The 22,892-nt window shown below is 43.4% G+C and overlaps 1 protein-coding gene across 4 annotated transcripts in view; it reads left to right on the top strand.

Moving 5' to 3' along the window:
• The window catches only part of SLC4A11 (solute carrier family 4 member 11), a 128,951-nt gene that overhangs the window by 80,144 nt on the left and 25,915 nt on the right, over positions 1-22,892 (top strand). For all 4 annotated transcript variants that reach the window (XM_026048874.1, XM_026048875.1, XM_026048873.1 and 1 more), the window contains 5 exons: positions 1,684-1,915; positions 3,182-3,263; positions 10,698-10,821; positions 14,074-14,280; positions 18,088-18,172. In XM_026048874.1, the coding sequence (XP_025904659.1) occupies positions 1,684-1,915; positions 3,182-3,263; positions 10,698-10,821; positions 14,074-14,280; positions 18,088-18,172 (730 nt within the window). The remainder of the gene's footprint in view (positions 1-1,683; positions 1,916-3,181; positions 3,264-10,697; positions 10,822-14,073; positions 14,281-18,087; positions 18,173-22,892) is intronic.

Raw genomic sequence — 22,892 nt, 5'->3', positions numbered from 1 at the left:
TCCAGGTTGGTCTGAGGAGGTCACTTGCTTCAGGAAAACCAGCCTGCCTTGCTTGCAGAGATGGTTGCTGGTCGTGTTGTGACTCCACAAGCACCTGTTTCAGTTGCTGTTCTAAGATGGTTGTAGGTCTTTAATCTGTTCTCTTGTGCTAGCCTAAGTCTCCCTTGGGCACTTAGTTGGGATTGCAATGCAGCTACTTCAGTTTCCTCTCCTAAGAACAGATGGCAACAAGGACTTGGGGGTGGGAACTAAAATCCTTGAGAGGCTCTGTCTCCACTATACTGTGTAAGAAATGATTGATGCAAAGTAAAACAGTGTTAATTGCAATGGATGCGTACTGACAACTTGATAGTTGCCTTGATAATTACAGTAATTACTGAACTGTTAGCATTCTTTGCTGTGTCTAGGCTATAAGTGGAAAAGATAGAGGGGGGTATGTGTGAGGAGGGAATCTTTTAGCTCAGGCTCTGGGGGGCAGTTCAGTAGCACGGGAGGAATGTGTCAAGCTCTTAGTCCTGGAAGCAACTTAGTTTTGGAGGAGTTCAGGTCTTGGTCCTTACGGAGTTTAAGGGGAGCAGGGAGTTTAAATGGCAGAATAGTTGAGGTTGAAAGGGGCCTCTTGAGAGAAGCTGACCAGATGAGCAGGGTGACGACACGAGGGTGCCTGAGAGCCTAAATGCATCTTTAAAAACTGGTCCTCAACATTATGAACTTGCTGGTTTCCAATGGGATTAAAATCCATGCAATGATATCCAATTCTCATTTCCATGTTTAGTGTCAAACTGCAGAAGATGGTGATTGTTGGCCACTTTGACATATACTTTGAGGGCCAACTGCATGCTTGGATTTCCCAGGAGTGTGAATGGGGATTAGTTTAACTCAGTTAAACTCCCCTGACAAATGCAGAAAGGAAATGGGAGTTAACATAGCATGACTGTCCTTTCCCGTCTCTAGACATCCCCAAGCTAGTGGCTGGGACAGCAAAGGGACAGCAGAGCTGGAAGACAAAGGCTGACACTGGCTTCTCCCATCTCCTGTTATACCATAATTCAGAGCTAAATCTTATGTGCAAAAGATGAGAAATTCTGTGGATGTGGAACTGGAGGTGGGAGGGATATAGGGATTGGGCAAGGGTCTGAGGTAGAGAGCATTCCTCATCTCCCTCTCCAGACTGCCTAACTGGGGGAACAGGGAGAGAGGAAGCATCTCGTTTGAGAACAGCTAGTTTGGGATGCTGATATGCATATTAGTAATTTTTTATGATGCTGAGCTCAAAGTATATTTCTTCAAAATAACTTTTCCAGCATTATAAACATGCTGAATTATTTAAACCAAAAGACCCTTAAATGCTACCTTGAGCATTTATGGTTTTAGACCAACTTTTGTGCTTCATCCTAGGCAATGAAACTAATTTTGTTAGTTCTGCTTTCTGCGTCAGGATTTAAATGGTGCCTAGGCATTTGCCTATGACTAAATTAGCATAAGCCTTGAGAATATAGGCCTTTGGTGCAATAATAGCATCTCATAAACTCTCCTTTAAAATGTCATCTGCACTGGGAAAGTGATTCCAGAATCTCTGGCTTGCTGGTGGTACCAGAACAAAACTTGTCGGCTACTTGGGTCTTGATTCTTTGCAGTTAGATGATGCATGAGTCTGTCTAATGCTCTGACCTCTTTACACAGTACCTGAAGTTAAAGAATTTTGAGGAGGAAGTCAGAGCCCACCGAGACCTGGATGGGTTCTTGGCCAGAGCCAGCATCATTCTTGATGAAACTGCAACCTCCTTAGACGATGTCCTTCGAGAGATGCTGAAGCATTTTGCTGAAGACCCCGATAACACGGAGCCGAGCTGCAACTTTGAAAAAATCATGAGCACTTTATTCACAGATTCAGGGACCCCTCGAGAAGGGAACGGTAACTAGCTCTTGATTCACCTTTGTCTATAAGTTGTTTGTCTTGCTTTCTTTGGTGGCATGTAAAACACTCACTATTGCATGGTCCTTGGACTTGCATGGTGCATGTCACATGGCAGGAGTGGGAGTTATTTTTCTGTGTCACTGCAGAGTCTTGTCTCTGGGATTTTTATACTTGAGTGGAATCTGGTCTCTGTCAGATGAAGATGAGATATATGGGTGTTCACCAGAGAGAGAAGTCCCCAGTGCTGGAGTGCTCAGCCTCTCCCCGTTAGGCTGATGTGCTTGACCTTACGTGAGTGGCTGATGCCTGTAGACAAAGAGCCACTTGCTGGTGTCCCTTCAGCAACAGGTCTTTGGCCTTGTGATTCACTGTCTGAATTCACACAGGCTGGAGTAGTTGACTAGTTGACCACTGCCTGATATAGGTGGGGATATATTGGTTGCCATATATTGGTTGGGAAGGGCTGAGCACTTGCATTGCTTCCAGTTAGCTGCAGGTGGTAAGTGCTTTGTTTTTCTCCAGAAATTGGAATAGGAAGTTAGCACTGAAGTAGCCCCCTCCAACATTATTAGCCTAAGTGTCATCTTAAACTACAAACAAATGTCATAGCGCAGACTAAAACACTACCCTCTAGCCCAAGTTGTAAAGAAGCTTAACTAAGCCTTGTTTCTCTGTAGGCACCCATGATGTTTCAGAGCCAACAGGAATGAATAAGCACACATGTACATCGCACCTCAAATGTAACTGTCACAGCCTGAGTGAATTTGTTTAACAGATATGTCAAGTCCTGAGCATGTAGTAAGCATGCTCATGCTTTGCTTCTTGCTGCCTGTCCTAGAGCTTTGCATTTATCTTATTAATTTAAGCTTTCTGCTAATAAAAAAAGAGCAGTTCTATAAGATGACCTGTGAGAGCAGTAATTGCCAAGAGGGAAGAGAAGGCAGGGAAATTGGAGGAGGAAATCTCTTCCAGCCCTGTCTGTGTGCATTGAATAATGCTAATATAATAATCTCATATTATGGTAGGATGAGGTTAGGAGGCAAAAACAGCTGTCTCTTCAAGCTGGGAAAGACTGAAGGGCAGAAATCAGAAGCAGCAGGTCAAATGCTTCATCTTTCCTTATTGTCACCTCTGCCACCCTTGCATCAATCCAGTATGCAGATAGTATGCTTTGTATTAACACTTAGCTTCCGTTTGAAGGGAATGTGCTGTTGCAGACCAAATAAATACCAATTTGTCATTTTCCTTTTTTTCCCTCCCTAGTTCATCTATTATCAGATACAATTCAAGGGGTCACGGCGACAGTCACAGGGGTGCAGTATCAGCAGTCCTGGCTCTGTATCATGTAAGTACCTAGATTAAATAGCGGAATCCACGGGCTCTTCAAAACTTGTTGCTTCTCTTTTTTTCTGTGGAAGAACAGTACTCAAGAATATGCTTTTAAGTCCATGTGATAGTGCCATATCTGGACATCTGTCCTGGTCTGTGACACCTCTGTCTCTATTGCTCCTGCTTGTTAGGCAGGTGGGGAAGCAGCCCCATAGGCATGGATGGCCACAGCCTGTGCAGGGCATTAGGCTACTTGAATACTGTCTAAATCTGGTGTTCACAAGGTAAGGATGCTGAAAAAACCCTCTGACCCTGAAAATGCAACTGAGAAATGTTAATGAGGTTCTTCTGTAAAGGACAAGGGAATTCGTGGACTATGTTCACTCTGGCCAGGACAGAGACCTTGCATTAAAAGGCTTTCTAGGCCCTTTGAAAATACCTGAAGTCTGTAGCTGGAAACTGGAGTCAGAAATTCAGGCACTAACGATGCTTTTGATTTTTCCAAATGTGTGACAATATTAGCAGACCCCTAAGACAAAGGACTCTGACACCTGGGATTTATAAGGCAGGACAGCTTCCACCCAAGCCACTGCTCCACCAAAACTGGTGTGATGCATTTTGAAGTGATTGTGCAAAGCCAATTTGGCTGGGTAAGCCACACTGTCCCTTCCCAGCTGAGTCACTGTGCCAACCATAAAGATAATTTGTCTGCCATCTGTCTACTGCACGCGTGTGTAGTCTAAGGCGAGTTGTCAAGAAATATTTTAGTAATTTCTCTGGGATTTAACATATGTTGGATAGCAGCCTCAGGGCTCCGAGAGTGCATGTGTATTAATGTAGCCTTCACAGCCAGTTTGCTAGGACAACTGTCACAATCTTTTCTCCTAGTGCTGTTCTTCCTACCCTTGGCTTATGACTGAAACAAATGGAGGTTTTTCTGCTTGACATTTTTCTTCTCCCTATTGTTTCTGCTCTCTTATGAAATAGAAAGATATGATCTCTACTTAAAAGGTAATTATTGCACATCAGAGCTCTGTTCTATGGAATAAGTAAGCCACATAATGAGTCTGTTGTGTATATGCTACCATCAGGGATTACACCTGGGATTTAGAGAACACTTTACACAAGATCAGTTCATATAGCAAAATAGTATTTGCTAGTCAAGGTAGAGTGTTTGTGCAGTGTTTTCTCTTTGTATGCCATGGACAAGATTGGGACAATGATAGTTCATCCTACTCTGGGAAGGACAAAAGCATTGGAGCATCTCTTGGGAGAAGCCTGTTTTCCCCATCCCTCATCTAATCTTGCCATAAATTGATCTGGAATGTTGTGCAAATGACTGGAGGTGAACATAAGAATTTAAAATTGTGAGTTGAGTTTCTGAAAACTATACTGGAAAAACAGGAGAGCCTTGGGGGTGGCAGATCCAGTGGCCATCCCTTCTTCCACCTCAGCATGTCATATGGCTCTGAAGGGCTCTGGCAAAGTGCTGCCAGATAACAATGTGCATCCAGAGGTCATGACACAAATGCTGTGATTACATATACAAAGCTTAATAGCATTAAGTTCAGCCTTTCTGTAAAAAAAAAAAAAATGAGGCTGAACTTTGAATATATCCATGAGTAATAGTAGCTTCCATAACACATGATTTGAAAAATAAGCTTACAGACTGAAGGTGTCTTGTGCAGTATCTTCCTCATTTCTTTCTTTTGTGCCTCTGAAGAGAATAATGTGGGAAAGCAATGATGAGTTATTAAATATAATTAGATAATGATTGTACTGTATTTCTGCTGTAGCTATTGTGCAACAGGTTGAGAGCCATATTTTTAGACCTTACATCTCTCCTTAAGTCAGATTGCAAAACACAGCTTCCAAAGCTCTGAGGTAAAAGGAACTTTATTGGTAAAGGATTTAGTTTTCCTGTATAAGCTGGAAGAACCCTTAATTCTGTGCTGTTGTTTATTGTTGCACTTCAAATAACCTATGCTCTTTGCTCAACTCTACATGCAAAACAGCACTGTTACCTTAAATACATATTTGTAACAACTGAGGTGCAATTATTATCCTGATGCTTAAGCCTATTAATGAGGAAGAGGCCGAGTTTTGGGAGTGCTGCTTCTGACTTGATTTTAAAGGGGAGTGTTAAAACTGAAGATAGCTTCAATCCATAAAGGAAAATCTCATGTGGGATTTTTCTCAAGTGGCTCCTTTCTGAAATTTCAGTTCTGTTGAACCACTATCAAAGGCAGAATTTTTTCCTGTGGATCTGGGCTTTGTTCCCATGACAGAATAAGCTATTGGTGAATTGAAGATCAGGACGTGGATGGCCTTGGACACAAGATTCTGTGCCAGATCTGTGTCAGATTAACTTCTTTGGTTTGTGGCAGGAGCTTAGGAGGGCATGTTGCTACCCATTGCAGATGCAGGAACTTCAGATACAAATGCTACCAAGAAACTGCTCTGAGTTCCTTAGGAACCAGCCCAGTTCACCATGACCAGATGCCTTAGGAGGATGGACTGGGTACTCTGCATGCCTGGATTGGCAAGGATGGGGAAGGATCCTCTATGCAAGGGCTATTAGTTTTGCTCTTGCAGAGCTTTTGCTTCCTTCTCTTGTAGGTGGGAAGAAGGGCCCATAATGTTAGGAATGTTAAATTAGGTGTCAACTGACTGCTGGTGCATATCTCCCCACTGTCCTCCTAGGAGCAGCAACAGCTGTGTGGATTATTTAATAAATGGTGTCTGAGGTGAATGAAGTTCCTATAGCAGCACTGTCTCTGGGCTCTATGCTCACCAGGATAGATAAGGCTTTTCCCCCCGAAGTTTAAAGAGAAAAGGACGCGGGGCCAAGCTGCTTGTAGCTTGTATTGAATAGTTGAAAGCTCTTTAAAGAGCTATTTCTTTTGGTTGCCTTGATAAGTCTGTTGCCAACACCTTAACTTGAGGGCCTTCAGCTAATTTGCTGAAGGGGCAGGAAAAGGCAAAGCAGGGGGGAAAGGCCTCTGCAAGCAAAGAGGGGTGGCTCGCTGGTTCATGTATTCTATGCTGCTCTAAAATTGCTTATTCTGCTACAGTGTCATTGCCGTGGGTCCTGTGGAGGAGCATAATGCAAGAAAAAAAAGGAAGTGTGAGGTTATAATGGGCATTAAGCACAACTGATGTCTGCATTAGTGTTTGAATAGTCATTTTTCAGTTTTCATGTGGAATTGATCATTGTGTGGAGCGTGCTACTAATGCATCTCTAAAAAGTAAAAACCAAGTTTTTCTAGCATGTTTAAGACACTCTCTGGACCTTGAGGTGTGTATGTTCTAAATAAGCTGTAGGAAAAACGCTGCAATTTTCAACATTGGATAGCTTTAAAAATGCAATGTATCAGTTGCTGTGTATTCCACAAAGTGTCCCTTCTTTCAAATAACAAGGGGATGCTGTGGGGAATTAATTCAGCTGTTACAAAAGCAAATATTCATGTTTTAGCAGAACTGATTATAGAATTAGGAGTCATCTAAACGGCAGCTTCTCTCTCAAAGCTTGCAAATGTAACCTTTTAAGCATTCCTTAAGCTCAAAGAATTAAAGGGGTGCTCATAGCACCCTTCTCTGCCTGCTCTGGGTACTGCTGACCAGCTGAGGCTCTTGCAGCTGCCTTGTTATGGAAGGGAGTTCTCAAACTCAAGCCCTTAACTGGGAATTGGAGTCCCCAGAGGGGAGCTGTTGGTGGGAAAGGCACTTTGGCTCAGTGCCCGCAGCGTGCCTGGAGGAAGGAGGAGGCTTTCTCCTGTGCTGGCCTGTAGGAAACACTTTCTCCCTGCTTCCCTTAAAGATTAACTGCTAGGGAAGATGAGTCTCTGCAGAGCTCAGCAGGATGTCTCTAGCAGTCCCAAACTGCATGCAGCTTGGGGGGATTTTGCTGTGCCTTGGTGCAAACTGGGCTGAGTTATTGCTGCCCTGGTGAACCATCCTGCTGGCCAAAAGCAAATTTTTTGCTTGCAAATTCTGGTTTCTGAAAGCCTTTGCTTGGAGCTGGTTTCTGGAGGAAGATTTATTTGCAGTGTGCGGGAACTGTAAGTGTCATTGTTGCTCTGCCCTGGGACAGGAAAAGGCTGGCTAGCTGATTACCTCTGCTGGGCATTTTTTCTTACTGCAGGGGATAATTTGTTTCTGAATTAACTTCCTTTCTTGCCCTGTTTAAAGAGCTTCTGTTTCTCCTGGGTCACCATAATTTGACTCTTTTATGATTTGTTTGAAAAACGTGTTATTACTCTGATAACATTTTGGGCGTAGGTCAGATCTTGTCACACACAGTGTGTGTGAGACTCGGTGTATCAGTGATTTTGGGGGAGCCCTGCCAGTTCTCACCATCTGAATGCCCCGGTGACTGTTCCTGGACGTGCAACCCATAGGAGGACACTGAAGTAGAAAACGTGCTATAATTGAAATGGCTTTTAATGAATTGAGTTATTGGAGGATCAGGATAAAACTGCTGAAAACGTAACCTGGCATCTCATTAAATCATAGCTCAGTACTTTCATACGTGACTGAGTAAAAATGGATTTCTTTAAGCTATGTGGCCAAACCAAGAGAGCTAAAAGTAGTACAACTCAAACCAAAAGAGAACTCTCTCAAAACAGTGCTTGAGTTCTAGGGTCAACTAAAAACGTCTTGTCCAAAGTTTCACTTTGGTTTTAGATAACTGGTTCTTTTTTCTTAAGTGGCAATTTAAGTGCTGCTTGAAGACTTTTGCTCCATTTGGAAAAGGAATTTGCCTCACTTAGGCTGTGTTCCTTCTCCAAGCTGTGCTCCTCCACTCCGTGCAGCCATGCCCGTATGCTTTGGAGCTGTTCTCAATGTCATTTCCTTGAATTTGTTGTTGTTCTGACCCTTCCTAAACAGACTCAGTCCATTTAATACCCATATAGGTTTAGACTGCATCCCTGAGTTGCCCTAGGGCAATCTTCAGTGGTCAACACTGTCCCTTCAGTGAGGGAATATTGGCTATCAACTCGATTTTGAAGAATAAGCGGGTGGCTTAATTATAGCCCTATAACTTTTTTTCCCAAATAACAGCTGTATTGCAGTAGAACTTTGCATACTGTAACAAGGGGAGAGGTCTTCCTGTGTGCTGGTATCAACACAAGTGTAAGCTTCTGTACTGCATGCCCTGGGGTCCGTTGTTCCTTCCAGCACCAGAGTACCTGCTAATGTGACCAGTGCTTGCTCTGTAATAATCTTTTTCTGACTGTACTTAGCAGTTCAGTAGAGGTCATATTTTAGGGTCTTGTTTCTTGCTGGATCATATGCTACCTGACCTGTAGAAAAGGTAGGGTCTGCAGAGTGTTAGTGTAGTGCTGGAGATACTCAATATCAGGTTCTGGCCATCTCCAGAACAGGAGTGATTCTCTAAATGACTAGGGAGGCCTCATTTTCAGAGCAAATAACTTGATCAGCCAGCTTAGAAGCTGAGGAATTAAAATGTTGACTTGAGATATAAGCAGAATACAAATGCATCTGTTTTCTCATGCCGTATTAACTATTCCCTGCCTTGTTCATGCATTTTATGCTTTATTTTGCCTTAATCCATATTCATAAAAGGTATTGGTCAACTTGGTGGATTTCCTGCAACAAAAGGTAACTTGCATGCTGCCCAGCCACAGCAGAACTGCTACCAAGAGGCTCTGAGAGTGCTCTTGACTCTGCTTATTTCGTCATTTGGGAGAGAAGGACAAGGGCTCTTGCAGGTCCTGAACTACACTGGGTGTTGATAGTGGTCTCAACTGCATTTTGGATGTCTCTAGAAGAGGTTAGCTTGGGTTGTATTTTTCAGTCATGTTAGATTTATTTCTATTTTAAGGATTTGCCTTTTTTTCCCCTCTTTTCCCTACAGAAATAAGCCCTGGAAGAGAGAAACTTTAAAAAAAAAAAAAAAAAAAAAAAAATCAAGAAGCCATGGTAGAGAGAAGTTAGGAAATGTATGAAGTTATGTCTTCCTCATAGTTTCATCGGCATGCTATAAATTATTTGGAAGTGCCCCTTTCCAACAAGTGCCTCTAATTTGTATGAATAAAATGATATCCTGATCATTTGTTGAAAAGAAACAATTTAAAAAGGAAGAGGTAATTTTATATGCGAGTTAAGGAGAACTAAGAATATCTTATGCCTCAATATCCTGTGCTCCTGAAGAACATCTCCTGCTAAAGAGCTTCAGGAGTCATTGCTGGAATGGCCTTCACGGCACATGTGCTTGAAAATGTTGGAAGGAAAGGGAGGTCATAATTTTGGAGAAGAAATGGAGTGACTTACTGTGATAGGTGTTTGGGTGAAAAGGAAATAACAAATAGTTTTAGGGATTTTTTTTTAACCACAGTTTGAAAGTTTGAGGCGGGGAAATGGGCACCTCTGTATCTCTGCATGTGACTATGCAGAGACCATGTATCTGTCTCTTCAGTGACTTCCTGAACAACTTTGCAGTATCAGGAGGGAATGAAAAGGCTGCTGTCTGGGTTGGCATTAACCTCCTGCTCTTGCCATGGCACTATGCAACTGTACCAAATTACTTTGCTGCTTTTTCTGAGTTTCCAGTAGGAAAAAATGATAGTTCCTTGATCACCACTTGAAATATCGCAGTGTGAAGTTCTTGGTCTTTCACAGCCTGCAAATGTGGCCTTAGTATCAAAGGACTGGTCACTGGTCTTGGTTATGGGAGTCTTGCTTAATCAAATGTCCTTTCCATGCCTAGCCCAGTTGCCTGAGTTGCAGTTGAACACTGGCTTTTGAGCAGCACTTGAGACTGCTCCAGCCTCCCCGGGCCTTAGGCGTGAAGGTCAACTTGGTCTCTGTAGCATGTCCTTAACCAAAAGGAAAAACAGCTGAGAGGGAAAAGGGAAAGTTATTGAAACATCTACTGATAGATCTCCCCAAGGCACAAGGAGAGATGGAGATGAGTTGGTTTGGTACCTTGCCTCACCTTTTTCTGTTTCATTTCACTTCATAGAACCATGGAATCCCTAAGTTTGGAAGGGACCTCTAGAGGTCATCTAGTCCAATCCGCCTCCCTCCCAGACTCACCTCCCAGAGTCCTTTTGGAGGTGTGAAGTGCTTACCATTTATTTAGGTGTTTGGTTTTTTAAGAGGACCCTTTAGCAAAAGCTTCTGTAGCACCGCAAATACAAGTCATGGTCTTGCCTTTTTTAATTAAAAAAAGCAGATGTGGAGGAGTGAGAATGAGCCTCTTAATCTTGAAAGCTATATCCCATAAAAGCATGGAGTTCAAATTCTACAAAAGTCCTAATCAGGGTAACAATTTGAAGTCATTGTTAAAGACATCATTGAGCCTTGTCACAACTAACTGCCTTGTGTTTCTCACCGCTGAAATGTCTCTTGGTAGATCTTGCCTACCAGAATAGGGCAGCATTTCCTAACGCCTGAGGGATAATCATGCTGTCTCCTTTGACAGTTGCACTATAAAGTCCCTTCAGCGACGTCACGTTTGCATCAGCCGCCTGGAGAGGCCTCAGAATTGGGGTGAGAATTCCTGCGAAGTGAGATTTGTGATATTAGTCCTGGCTCCTCCTAAAATGGTGAGTATTGCTCTCTTACTGTGGTGCTTGAGGGTTCTCCCAGGATTGCTTTTTCTTGACTTTTCTCCTTAGGTTAATAACTCCACTCTGCTGTAGGCACGGGGGATATGACAAAATTTGAAACCTTCCCAGCACTTGTCAAAACTGCTTTCCAACTGTGCATCAGGGATGGATTTTAATTAACTACATCCTTGTCCAGTGCTGCAGAAAGGTCTCTCTCCTGACATGGTGGAAATGCTGTGAGTCAAGTATTTGTAGTCTCCCTATGCTCAATTCTTGCTGTTTCCACAATCTGTGGTTACTACAAGTGGTAATCTACAGATACTTTTTCTTCCTCCAGCTTTATTGGCTTTTTGAGGCAAAGAAAGCTGTTAATGGCTAAAGTCGTCCTGGCAAAAGGGCTGTCTTTGGTCTGTATCTACATTGAAGTTCTGGGGGTTTTTATGCCAGCAAAAACTCTATGCTGCAGTGTAGATGCAGTTGTAGAAGCACCGACTTAGCTAACAGAAATGCAGTTTTGTGAGCTGTGCTGTGGTATGGGTGAGGCTAGTTGGGAGCCAGGGTGCTTGTAAGGTTAAAATATCTCAAGGTCCCTGTGGCTATGTCTTGAGGGCTGTTGCCACCTTGAACAACAAGGTTAAAGCTTGTTCAGGTGTGCTTGGTCGTTGTGCACAGATGTAATACCAAGAAATGACTTGGTAACACACTCATTCACTGTATCATAGGGCCCATTAAAAGCAATTGGGAATTGTTGTTTTGACTTCTAAAAAGCCCTGGGACACAGACTTGATCAGCCCATGTGTGTCCTGTCCTGCTGTCTTATGGCTGAGGAGTTCAAAGCTCAAGACCTTGTCATGCTCCAGCTGTCTGACTAAGCTCTTAGGCTGCTCTGTCTGTGCTCCTGGGAGGTGCTGGGGAGGTCGGAGACCTTGTCTGAAACRCGAGAGATCCGGATTGCATTTCCTGCTTCTCGATGCTATCTGTGTGACCCTGGGACCTCTTCGTCTTGTCTGTCTGTCTTCCTCCCTCCACCACCACCCTTGTTTAAATGGAAATACTGATGTTTCCTTATTTCCCAGGATTTTTGGCAGATCTTTCCAGACTGAGTGGTTCAGTGCTCTTGGCATAGATCTGAAACCCTACAGGCTGRAAACATATTGATGTCCCCTATGAAATGCACGAGCAAACAATTCGCCGGGCTTGCAGTTGCATTGATCTCTCTCTCATTGTGTGGCACTTCGCTTATCTCCAGCCAGCTACGTGCAGAGCACCCAACAAACAGCTCTGCATCCGCTTGTATCCTGAAAGTCTGCRGCTTTAATGGACAGCATCAAATTAAGGAAAGGGAGAGGAGGCCAAGCGAAGCTGCAGTTGCCAATATGCTTTACTTTAAATGAGTTGATTTAGCCAGCTCTAAGTACGCATTTCTGGTACAGCAGTTAAAATAATTAACCTGCTGACAGTAACAGATTAAATGAGCTTTGCTTGGAGGCGATGGGGGGAAAAAAAAAGCCCAGGAAATGGGCATCTGTTGTGCAAAGGAATACAGTTCTTTGGTCTTTAATGTAGAGAGTGGACAGAAAGACTTGAACAGTTCAGAGGAATAGCACAGACTTACAAACACTCATCTCTAGGAAAGATGAATTAGAGTGGGGGAGCAAAGAAAGTAGACAGTATTGAGCAACTTGAAGTAACTATTGACTGTGTTCAGCTCAAGGAGACTGCATCTCAGAGGTGAAATAAGAAGCCTTCACCCTTTCCCCTGCTGCGACAAATCCAGGCTGGTTTAATCTGGATGGATCAAGCTCAAAAGCCCTTAAAACAAGCTCCATAGACCCCAAATCCAGACCTTGTGGAAGCTAAAGTCAAAGGARCTCTAGTGAGCACATCTGAAGTGACATTAGCTGCAATAGAAGAGGGTGAAGGTGAGAAGGAGGCAGGTGATGAGCAATCAGTGTTTAAAGGATGACAGACACTAGTGTGGTGTCACCCACGTGTCCATGCCTCCACATCAGACGGCGCTGAATTAATTGGGTTGTGCTCATGAAGAGATGGCTCATCTGCTTTGTTGTGAATCACGAGAGTTAAGTCAGATCAATAACACACGCTAACTACTACTCTACAGTCATGCTACGAGCTTGGAGGCCTTCCAAAGGAGGGCGGCTGTTTGGGTGTCTCCAGCTGTAGAGAGGGAGCTGAGTGTAGCAAAGAGGATGCTTAAAACACTAGCATCAGAAACAGCTTTTAGTCTTGGCCCTGACTGCACATAGCTTAGGATCTTGTGTTCCAAGATGCCTTGTATCTTTCTGCACTGGCTAAAGTGATGCAGTAAGTTGAGCAGGTCGGGATTTATAGATGTGTCCGTCCCTGCACTAAATGGCCAAGTCCCTGCTCCTCTCCCTTAGTGTTGCCTTATCTAATTTACACTGTGCTTGAAGTAATGGGAAAAGTTTTTTGATGTTATTTAAACTGCATCCTCAAATACCAAGCCTGTAGCTCACAGAAATGTTAGTCTGTGAATAGACGGTTTTTCATGCTCTTAAGTCTCCTGCCCCTTCCAGGCATGGGTTAGAGAAGCATACAAGTATTTCAAGTTCAGCTGCTTGTTTTCTCTGCCTTTGCCTTGTGCCTTCCCTGTTATTTTAGCTGAGAGCTCTTAATGTCTACTTCTACTGGAACTGCCCTAGAGAAACCAACCAAATTGGGTTTTAATGCCTAGAAAATATAAAGATGGTGAAACAGCTGTACACAATAATCCTTGTCTCCTGGAAAACACAGCCAGGTACCTCCACCTGCAGGAGTCTTGACCACTGAATCTTTGCACCACAGTAGCAGGAAAGCAGGAGATGCTACAGAATAAGCAAGAATCCTTCTCTATTTAGTCCTAGCCTTGAAGGACTGGGGGATAAACTGTACATATGCTCAGCACGATTCAGTTTTGGCTTTTGTCCTGGTAAGCTGGCAGAGGAGCAGATCCATGTTTCTGCTGTTGGACTGTGCATCAACATGTGCACAGAGCTCCTGCTGTGGTTGGTATGTTCATGTCTGGAACAATTCCGTGTGTGTTATTCCCCATGGGGAATCCTTGGGGGTCCCAAATGCAAGTTAGCAGGATGGYATGTTCACCAGACAGTGGTGCTGGAAGGGCCAAACCAGTGGCTTGCTTCTGGCAGTAAAAGAAGAATGTTGGGAGTAGGGAGGGGAAAAAGATTAATTTGTTTTTGTCCTTTCTTCCCTACTGCATCCTCTCAGAAAAGTACCAAAACAGCCACAGAGGTGGGCCGGACCTTTGCCACAATGTTTTCAGACATAACCTTTCGGCAGAAACTTCTAGAGACCAAAACTGAAGAGGAGTTCAAGGAAGCCTTAGTCCACCAACGTCACTTRCTCACGGTGGTGAATCAGAGACCCTCAGCAGTGAGCGATGGGCATAAGCCGCACGGCCCTAAGCCGCTCAAGGTAAGGCTGCTCAACTTGTGTCTTCGTGTTGTGGTGGTGTCTAAATGCWTACATGTGAGGGATTAGGGTTAAGGGGAAAAAAGCAGTTATGCTGCTTGTCCATCGTGTCCCCTTAGCAAGCTCTGTGTACTGAAGTTTCTGCAAACAGGTGTATRCTCATGTTCAAATCCTGCCATAAACCCAAGGAAGACACTTAAGGTGCAAGGCTTGATGGGACCGAGACCAGTAGGGAGTTGATGGTCACAGGCTTTGCTTCCAMATACCTAGTTGAAAATAGGATTAATGGATGGCTGAGCTTTGTCAACACAAAATACTTAATCCTTACAATCAGAAGTTTCTGAAGATGCTGCTGCTTGTCTTTTCTACAGTCAGATTTCTTTAGCTTGCCCATACACAGTAATTTCACTTGAAAGTTATCTGCCAGTACATACTTTGCTTGATTTCTTGCTGTTTGATCTGTAGCTCTGTACTGAGCTGTCTTTCTACTCTGAAGTTTGAGGGAAATGCTGTAATTCTGCTTTCTTTTCTGGAATTTCCTGTGTATTGGTTACTGCATTTCTTTTCCGTTCATAAATTTCTCCTTTAACCACACAACATACCTGCAAAACAAACTTGTTTGCCATCTCTAGCCTGCTACTCTTGTCTATGAATTCCTAGTCATAAAGCTTTGTGTTGTCTATGMTGTGACAGTTTGACTTTATCACTTGTATTTTTTCTGGAGTGGGATTAAGTTTTTGAGCCGCACATCTGGAAATGAGCAAGTCCATGACTTCCGATAGAGTGCCCTCGTGTATAGATAGAAACTTGAAGTTTGTGTCAGTTACCATTCCTGCAAGTTTAAGAGCTAGTAGATCCAGTCTTAGCAATAGAACACGCTGTCCAGGGAGGTTTTGGAGTCTCCTTCTCTCRATATTCCAAACCCACCTGGATGTGACTGGGTGCCCCATGCTCTGGGTGTCCCTGCTGGAGCAGGGAGTTGGACTAGAYGATCTCTAGGGGTCCCTTTCAACCTCAACCATTCTGTGAGTCTTGAAATGTTCTTCAAACTCGGTCATTGAGTAGTGATATYTGGACTAACTTCTGTAGTGTTGCATGAGTGAATCAAGTTCAAGTCTTTGATCTCAGAACCTCAAAGGGATGGCTGGCAGGATACTAGCTCTGTGTCTTCAGGACAACTTGGTCTTCTGCTAAAAGTACCTTTTTAAAGTCTAYAGGGATTTCAGCCCTATGGCTCAGAATCAGAGAGCAGGATTCTGTTAGCAGTGCTGATCTGATAAATATTGGCCACAAGAAGTGGTATTCCTAGCATCTAGCTTGGCAAGAGCTATTGGCCAGGCAGACCATCAGCTGATGACAGTCCTGTAAATAGCTGTCCGTTTCCTTAATGCCTGTWCTTGGCAGTAGCCATTCTTAGTCTTACTGACTTGAGTTGTTTTTTAACATTTTCTTCATTTTTCTTGTCCTGCGTGTTCTGATGTCTCACAGATGAATGTGCTTATCTTGCCCTAAGTGGGTTTGCCAACATAGCCCTTAAGAGCTATCTTTCCATCTTCTTGACAAAGTTTTGCCTGGAGAAASAGAGTTAGTTTGGGGTCCTTATTCTGCCTTCATCACTTTGTGTGAGAACAGTCTCTACTAGACCTCTCTTTGCTTCCTCTGTATAATAGACTGCATGAAAGGGAGCRTTTAATGTGATAACTAACTTGTAATTGCACCCTAGTCTCGTACAATCTGTAGCCATTCCCAAGTTAAATACCCTAATCTGGAGCTCCTGTATTGCACATATAAACCCATGTGAAAAGGAGTTTGCTCTTTTACTTGGGGCCTGAGAGCAGGAGTCTGTGCACTTGGAGGATATTTTCTGTTTGCAAAACTAGTAAGGCTGATTAAGCCTCATGCTCTGACCCAAGCAGTGGCAGTTTATGGCAAGATACTTGAAGGAATTTGTAAAATGGGAAGTAGATGTCTCATAAATTGAGCAATTTTTTTTTAGGGGAGGCTCCTTTGTGCTGTCTTCTACTCCCACCTCTATGAGTGGGGGGAGCACAAAGTGCTAGAAGGACCTTTAGAAAAGAATAGGAGCTTGAGGGAGGTTGTGTAGGGTACTTGAGTGATGGTTTTCAAAGGCTTTTCGGACTCTAGCCTGGTGGGGTGGATGTAGTTCTGGGAAAGAGGCCTTCTGGAGCAAGCATGCCAGTACCAGCATGTTGCCTTGAGAGGACCACAGATGGGGCCATGAGAGGTGCTACCACTAAAGGAATGTAGAYCTAGGTCTTGGTCTTGAAGTTTGGGACAGAGACTTAAAATGCAAGTGTATTGGCAATTAGCTAATGGAAAGAGAACAGAGTCCAGGAGCTGAAACGAGATACRGCAACTGACATGAATTGGTTGTCTTAGCAATCTTCTGCACCTACAATTCTGATTGCTCTGACAGGGGGGGTGTATTGTCTCTAGTGGTTTTTTGTTTGTGTTTTCTGGTGTGAATTTGAGGTTTTACTTTGATATCACTCTGAACTTGCAGGCACTGTGAAACAGGTGAATTCTAGGAGGAAAGATGAAGCTGTAGTCTGTTAAATGAACACAATAGCATCAAGTCCTTCCTGAATCCGTCAGGCTTCACAGCACATAAGCCAGGCAAAAGACTTAGGTCTCTGCTGTGTTGAGTTGGTTTGTTGGCAAAGGTGTTGGACCTGTGACAACTTTCTACTTTCCTGTTGCACACTGTGGCAGAGGCTGTGCATATTCTGTGTTTAGGTCTGCAGGAAACATGTTGTGAGTTGACTTGGAGTAATCAGAGCTAAAAGGTCCATTTTTTAAGTAGCATTTAAGTAGTATTTATACTTAGAGTTCAAGATGAAAGGGGGGGAAAAAAAAAGGCAGGTGTCTTGTTTGCAAGTGTTGCTCRCTCTGATGCTTTCAGTGTGTTTTCCTTAAGGATTTAGTGGTGAGATTTGGGAGGCTCGAAGTCAATAACAGCCGTCATGTATTTCTAAGAATCTCTGTATTGCCTCTGGTGCACATCAGCTCTTGTAAACAAATACTTGTTAGCCTGTAGGTCCCCAGAGAAGAAACAGAGGGGAACACAACTAGATGATCTCTAGAGGTACCGTCCAACCTTAACCATCCCGTGATTCTGTAATGTCAGGTCTTTGGGACAGCATTTGTTCTGTTTATGGACAGAAGTTAGGATTTCTTCTGAGGTAATTCCAGCGTGTTCTCTTTCAATAGAACTTGAAGTGTAGACAGGTATCTTGCTATTGATTTGAAGTCTTCCTCCTTTGTGGAGGTGTTGAGGGAGAGAACGCTTTGTACAAAGAGGCCCTTCTAGAGGTTTTCCCATGAATTCAGGGTCCATCAGGCAAACTGCTCCCTAAAGAGGAAGATGTTGGTTGGAGGGGTGGAAGGGCTGCTCTGATCCAACACTGATGCTTTGCGTATTTAAGCATCACCCAGCAATTGGATTTCACCCTGGAATCTAATTGTGKTGTTGGCCAACAGTGTTTTTGGAGGGTCACTTCCATGTTCTGTATCTGTTCCCTCAGTCWTGAAGCAGGGATATGAGTGGGGAGGGGGAAGAGGGAGGGAGGGAAGGGAGGAAAATATGGTAATTTGGGAGTTTTTCTTACAATGCTTCTCAGGATATAAATCATTATTAAAACGCAAAGGGTTTATTTCCATTATCATTGTAAAATCTGATTTGAATGCCCTATTCAAAATGACCAGTTTTGCTCATATCAATATTGAATAAGGACAATTTAACAATGCGTGAGCCTTTAAACTGACACAGCACTTCCTTCCTTTCTTTAGTTGCATGAGTTTCTCAATGTTGGCAAGGGGATTTCTGATGACATTGCACGAAGATTTCCAGTGTACGCTTTGGACTTCACTGACGGTATGTTGGCCAATGTTTATRGAAGCATTGGCCTGACTTTGAATTTTTCTGATACAATGTCCTGTTTACAGTGTGCATTGAGTATGCTCTTTGATATGTGTAATAGCACTCTTTATTTCTCATTTGAAAACCTGTTGATAAAARCCTATAAACAGGCGACATGGCATGTTATAGATGAGAAGTTCTCAGTGTTCACTTAATGAAGACATTAGCTATATGTAGAAGGTGTTTTTATTTCTCATTAAGCAATGATGATTAAATGGATTGATTATTGTCATGTGCAGACAGTCAGCACCCTGCAACCCAGTYAGTCAGCACTTGTCCAGTGGGCTCTTCCTGATAGATTTGCAAGCCAATGGTGATTGTGGTGGTGCTGTGGGAGTTGGAAGTGCTCAAACAAGACCTAAGCTGTAGGAACATCAGCTTAGTGCCTCTTAAGAAGAGAATGTAGTTTGTCTGCTGTAGTGAGAGCCCAAAAGAAACAATACAGTACTTGTATTGAGCCTTGGGTTTTGTGCTTTGTATAGCTCCCACCGTGGCCATCTGAATTTTGAGTCACTTTCTCCATTTCCACTTAACCCTTAATTTTTGAAATCAAAAGTTTATGAAGAGTCTTCAGATCAAAGCATCAGACTGACATCAAAGCACAGATTGTCTTGGAGTTTGCTAGTGTATTAAAGTCCCTGGAATAAAAACCAAAAAGCTTGCCTGAAATAGTGGCGTGCAGGATAGGCAGGGATAATCCAGAACTGTTGAGCACATTCTTGCTGTTCCATTCTCCATACATGAAGGTGTGATCATCCTTGCACTCTCCCCATGCCCCTGGGAGGGGTTATCACCCTTCAAGTTGGCATGAGAAAACAGGATGTCTCCTTCCTTTACAGTGTAAACTCATGTGCCAAGCTGGGAGCCAGCATGGTAGGTGTGCAGATATGTCTTTAACTCATCTGTTTGGACACGAACCACTATGCCAGTGGAGGAGCATAGCAATCTGCTCTGTTGGAGATGCTTTGTCTGGGGAATTGCTGAGCTCTGTTCCRGGGTGGTCACTTTACACATCAAGCCAACTTTGGAAGTGCTGTGAGGTGGCAACTTCTCCCACTGTGATGTCTCTTGCAGTCAGTGGTCTGCAGTACTTGGTAGATATCGAACATCTACTCTGAGAAGAATAAAATGGGCCAAGCACATGGTRGGTTTCTAGATGGTTTCTCTGGGTGCTTTGTAACTGCTGGAATGAAGCAGCTTAAGATGCTTGGTGTGAAAAGGCAGGTTTCATTTGAGACTGAGCCCTTAAAGCTGGAATCTCTGGGGACTRTGAACCTGCCCTGTGAAGGAAAGGGGACAAACTGCTTTCAGGATAGCAGTGAAGAGCCTGATTGAAAGGCCCTCACCCCCCGAAAACAAATTCAGAGATTGTGCCTTGTTAACACTAGATCTGACATAGGACTTGAGCCCCTAACTTGCACACTTTTGGAATGGACTCAGGATGCCTCAGTTCCATCGCTATTGCTCTGTAGGGCTGTCAAAGTGTCAAACTGTTCATTTTAAAGAGGTAGTGAAGCAGTTCAGAAGGAATGTACTCCAGGCTTCCTTAGGGAGAATACTTTGGGGACCCACACGCACTTCCAGCCAGAGTAATGTCTGCTTGCTCTGCCTTGCTCCTTGTCATGCAGCATGTCGTGGTCCTGTCAGAGCTGGAAATGCCTGTTCYGGATCTGTAGACCGAGACTAAGCCATGTATGTAATGCCTAGCTAAACTGAGATATTCAGCTATGGCCAGGTTAGCAAGCTTTCCCCAAAGGGCTTCCAGTAACCAATGCATATAGCAGACCAGACTTGGCCTAAACAAGGTGTGTAGATTAGCTAACTTCTAGTTATTAAGTTCTAATGATGAAAGGCTGTCATTTGGGGAATCAATATGACAAATTCTGGAAAACTTGCTTGTGTAAAACATGAGAACCTTAAAAGGGGTCTGYGCATCACTGTACCATTTCTGGAGAACTGAAGACAAACTCAAGAACCACTGCAACTCRATGGGAAGTGCTCACCTTTTAGCAGTTATGCTTTCATGCAGAGTATGAGGAGAGGGCAATTAAAATAATGGAATATATTAATATGTGCTACTCCCAGCAAGTGGAAAGTGAGATGGATTCTTTGAGGATCTGTATGGAATGCAAACCACATGGAGGGCTAAGTGTCTGCTGTAAACCACCAAGAATGAAGGTGATCTGGAATATGAAATTCCTGGGCMGTCTCAAAGCAGCAGAGTACCAAACATTGGGGATTTGAGCCATCCAAATATGTGCTCTCCAGACAACCACATGCATCATCAGAGAGATCTGAGCTATAAAGATGCTTTTTGAAAAATATTTGGAGCCTCAAAGTTTTCAATCTGAGAATCATCCTGTGGCTTTGGTTTAGACAAACTGGTTAGGAGCAGGGAGATAAATAACRCAGTTTTTGTAGGGCCATGGAGTGTTTTGTCAGTTGGATGCTTGTGTGGCTGGGCTTGCACTGAGCAAAGCTATCTGGTTACTGATCCTCAGCCCTCATGACTTGGGAGGGGACAAGAATAATATCTAAAACATGTATGTGCTTGGGGGGTGGTTTGTTTCTTTTTGGTTGCTTTTCTGTCCAGGTTAAGAACTTTTGAAGTTTAGGTCTGACTTAGATTATGGAAGTGGGTTGTGATGTTGTGGTGTGTGGTTTTCAGGGTGTTGCTTTTGGCTGCAKTTTGGCTTCCATAATTGAATGTGCAAAGATAAGGAAGTGTTTTCTAAGCTTTTGCTACAAGACTTTAGTGTGGGTGCCTTGTAATAGGTGTCTTAGCAGGAACATCTGAAGATAAATTGGGTTGAATGTAAAAGCTTCTAACTCGCTTGAAGTTGGATTTAATTTGTGTAGTCTTTTATGAATGATTGCAACCCTTGCTCATAGAATTCTGCTTTTTTTTTTTGTGCAGCTCTTTATCCTGAGCCTATCAGTAGGCACAGGGTGCTTGCACACTTACATTCCTACTCTTCAAAATGAATACTGGGAGCTTCTTGAAACTTTGTTCTTCTCAGACTGGTTTGAGGGTGCAGAATCTGCCTGGGCTCTGCTCCAGATTGTCAGCAACTTAAAATTACTACCTTTACTCTCAGAATATTTCCTGCTGCAGCACAGAGGAATACACTATAAATGCTTATGTATGTAGTGTCAGGACTATCTGGGGGGATTTTTGAGGTCTGATATTTCGCTGAGCTTCAGCCCTATAGAAACCCTAGTTCAGGAGCCTTCACCCTCATGCCTTGAAGGAGAGTTGAAGTCTCTTCTGAGTCTTCCTTCACTTACCCTTGTCCTCAGCATATCTTGATGTATGAGCAGCTTGACTGGGAATGTGGATTCCTCCCTGTCCTTGGTCCTGCAGAGCGTCTGTAACCAGCTCATGACCACATCAGCTAGCAAAGGCCTCCAGCCTTGGTGCTACTGGTGGTTTGCTGTGGGGATGTCTCTGAGGYGTCCTGTGCTGTGGGTATGGCTAGAAGCAGGGGCTTAAAGCTGCTAGGATAAAGGTGATTTGCAAGCTTTGGCAAATCACATGTCGCAAAGGTAAGCTTTGATATTGGTCACTGGGGCTTAAACCTGCTGAAATGTTGTCTGYAGCTCTGCTGTAGGGTGTCCTGAACCTTTTCTGACCCATTTGTCTGGCTGCCTTGCTTAGCAGAGGTGTGTGTTTGTGGAGAAGAAATAGAAGGGTTTGGGGACACCCTTTTGYTCTTCCCTGGGGCCTCATTTGCCCTGGGCCATGTGGGGAGCTCTTGCACTGCCCTGTGGCCCTTCTTTCTTTGCTTGACGTCAGCTCAGYGTGAAGGTTTAAAGCCCATTTGAGGAATGATTTATTGGACGATTTGAGGGCATAATGACCTGGGTTCACACCTCTGTTCTAAGCCTTTTTTGCTRGGAAATTCACTGAAGAAGTATAAAAGCATCCTATATATGGATATGCTTTCAAGGGAATAGCAGTCCATAGGAAATGGACCAAAAGTGGCRAAGGAAGAGACAGAAGCTCTTGGCCTTTGTTTTCTGTTTGGTTATTTTTCTTCTCCTCAAACTTCCCAAATCTGAACATATGTCTGGCTTCTCTGCCCAAAAATCAGTAAGAGAGGTTTTGCTTTTCTGGCTAAGTTCTTTAGGTAGTCTTCTCTGCTGTACTTGAGGATTTATTTTTTGTAGACTTCATGGAAGATTAATCCTCTGTTCATCTGAAAATTGGGCAGAATTCAGCAGCTGCTAACATGTGCAAGGCCAGGTTGAAAGAAGTTTGTAACTCTTTGCATTTTTTGTGTTAAAACCTATGAACATCTATTCTTACTGTGAGGTTTTTATCACTGAAAGGTGTAAATATTTTTAATTTGAATTTTAATAGGTGTGGCCTTGACAGTGTAGTGCAAAACACTGGAATGAAACTTATTTCACATACRATATATCAGAGAATTAGGAAGGAACAGTAATAGTTGGATGTTTCACAGAATGTTTTCCTCAATTTTGAGGCAGTAAACCTAGAATTAGGCTGGAGGAACTCTTGCCCCAGCTGCTGTGTCTCTTGGTCGTTGACTTATTGGTGTAGAATGTCAAGCAAAGTTTGACCAGTAACGCCCAGTACTACCTATGACCAGTAACGCCCAGTACTACCTATGACCAGTAACGCCCAGTACTACCTATGACCAGTAACGCCCAG

The sequence above is a fragment of the Nothoprocta perdicaria genome, unplaced genomic scaffold (genome assembly GCF_003342845.1).
Source record: "Nothoprocta perdicaria isolate Ctin4 unplaced genomic scaffold, notPer1 scaffold_58, whole genome shotgun sequence".
Lineage (NCBI taxonomy): Eukaryota > Metazoa > Chordata > Aves > Tinamiformes > Tinamidae > Nothoprocta > Nothoprocta perdicaria.
This window is presented reverse-complemented; position numbering and strand designations above follow the sequence as displayed.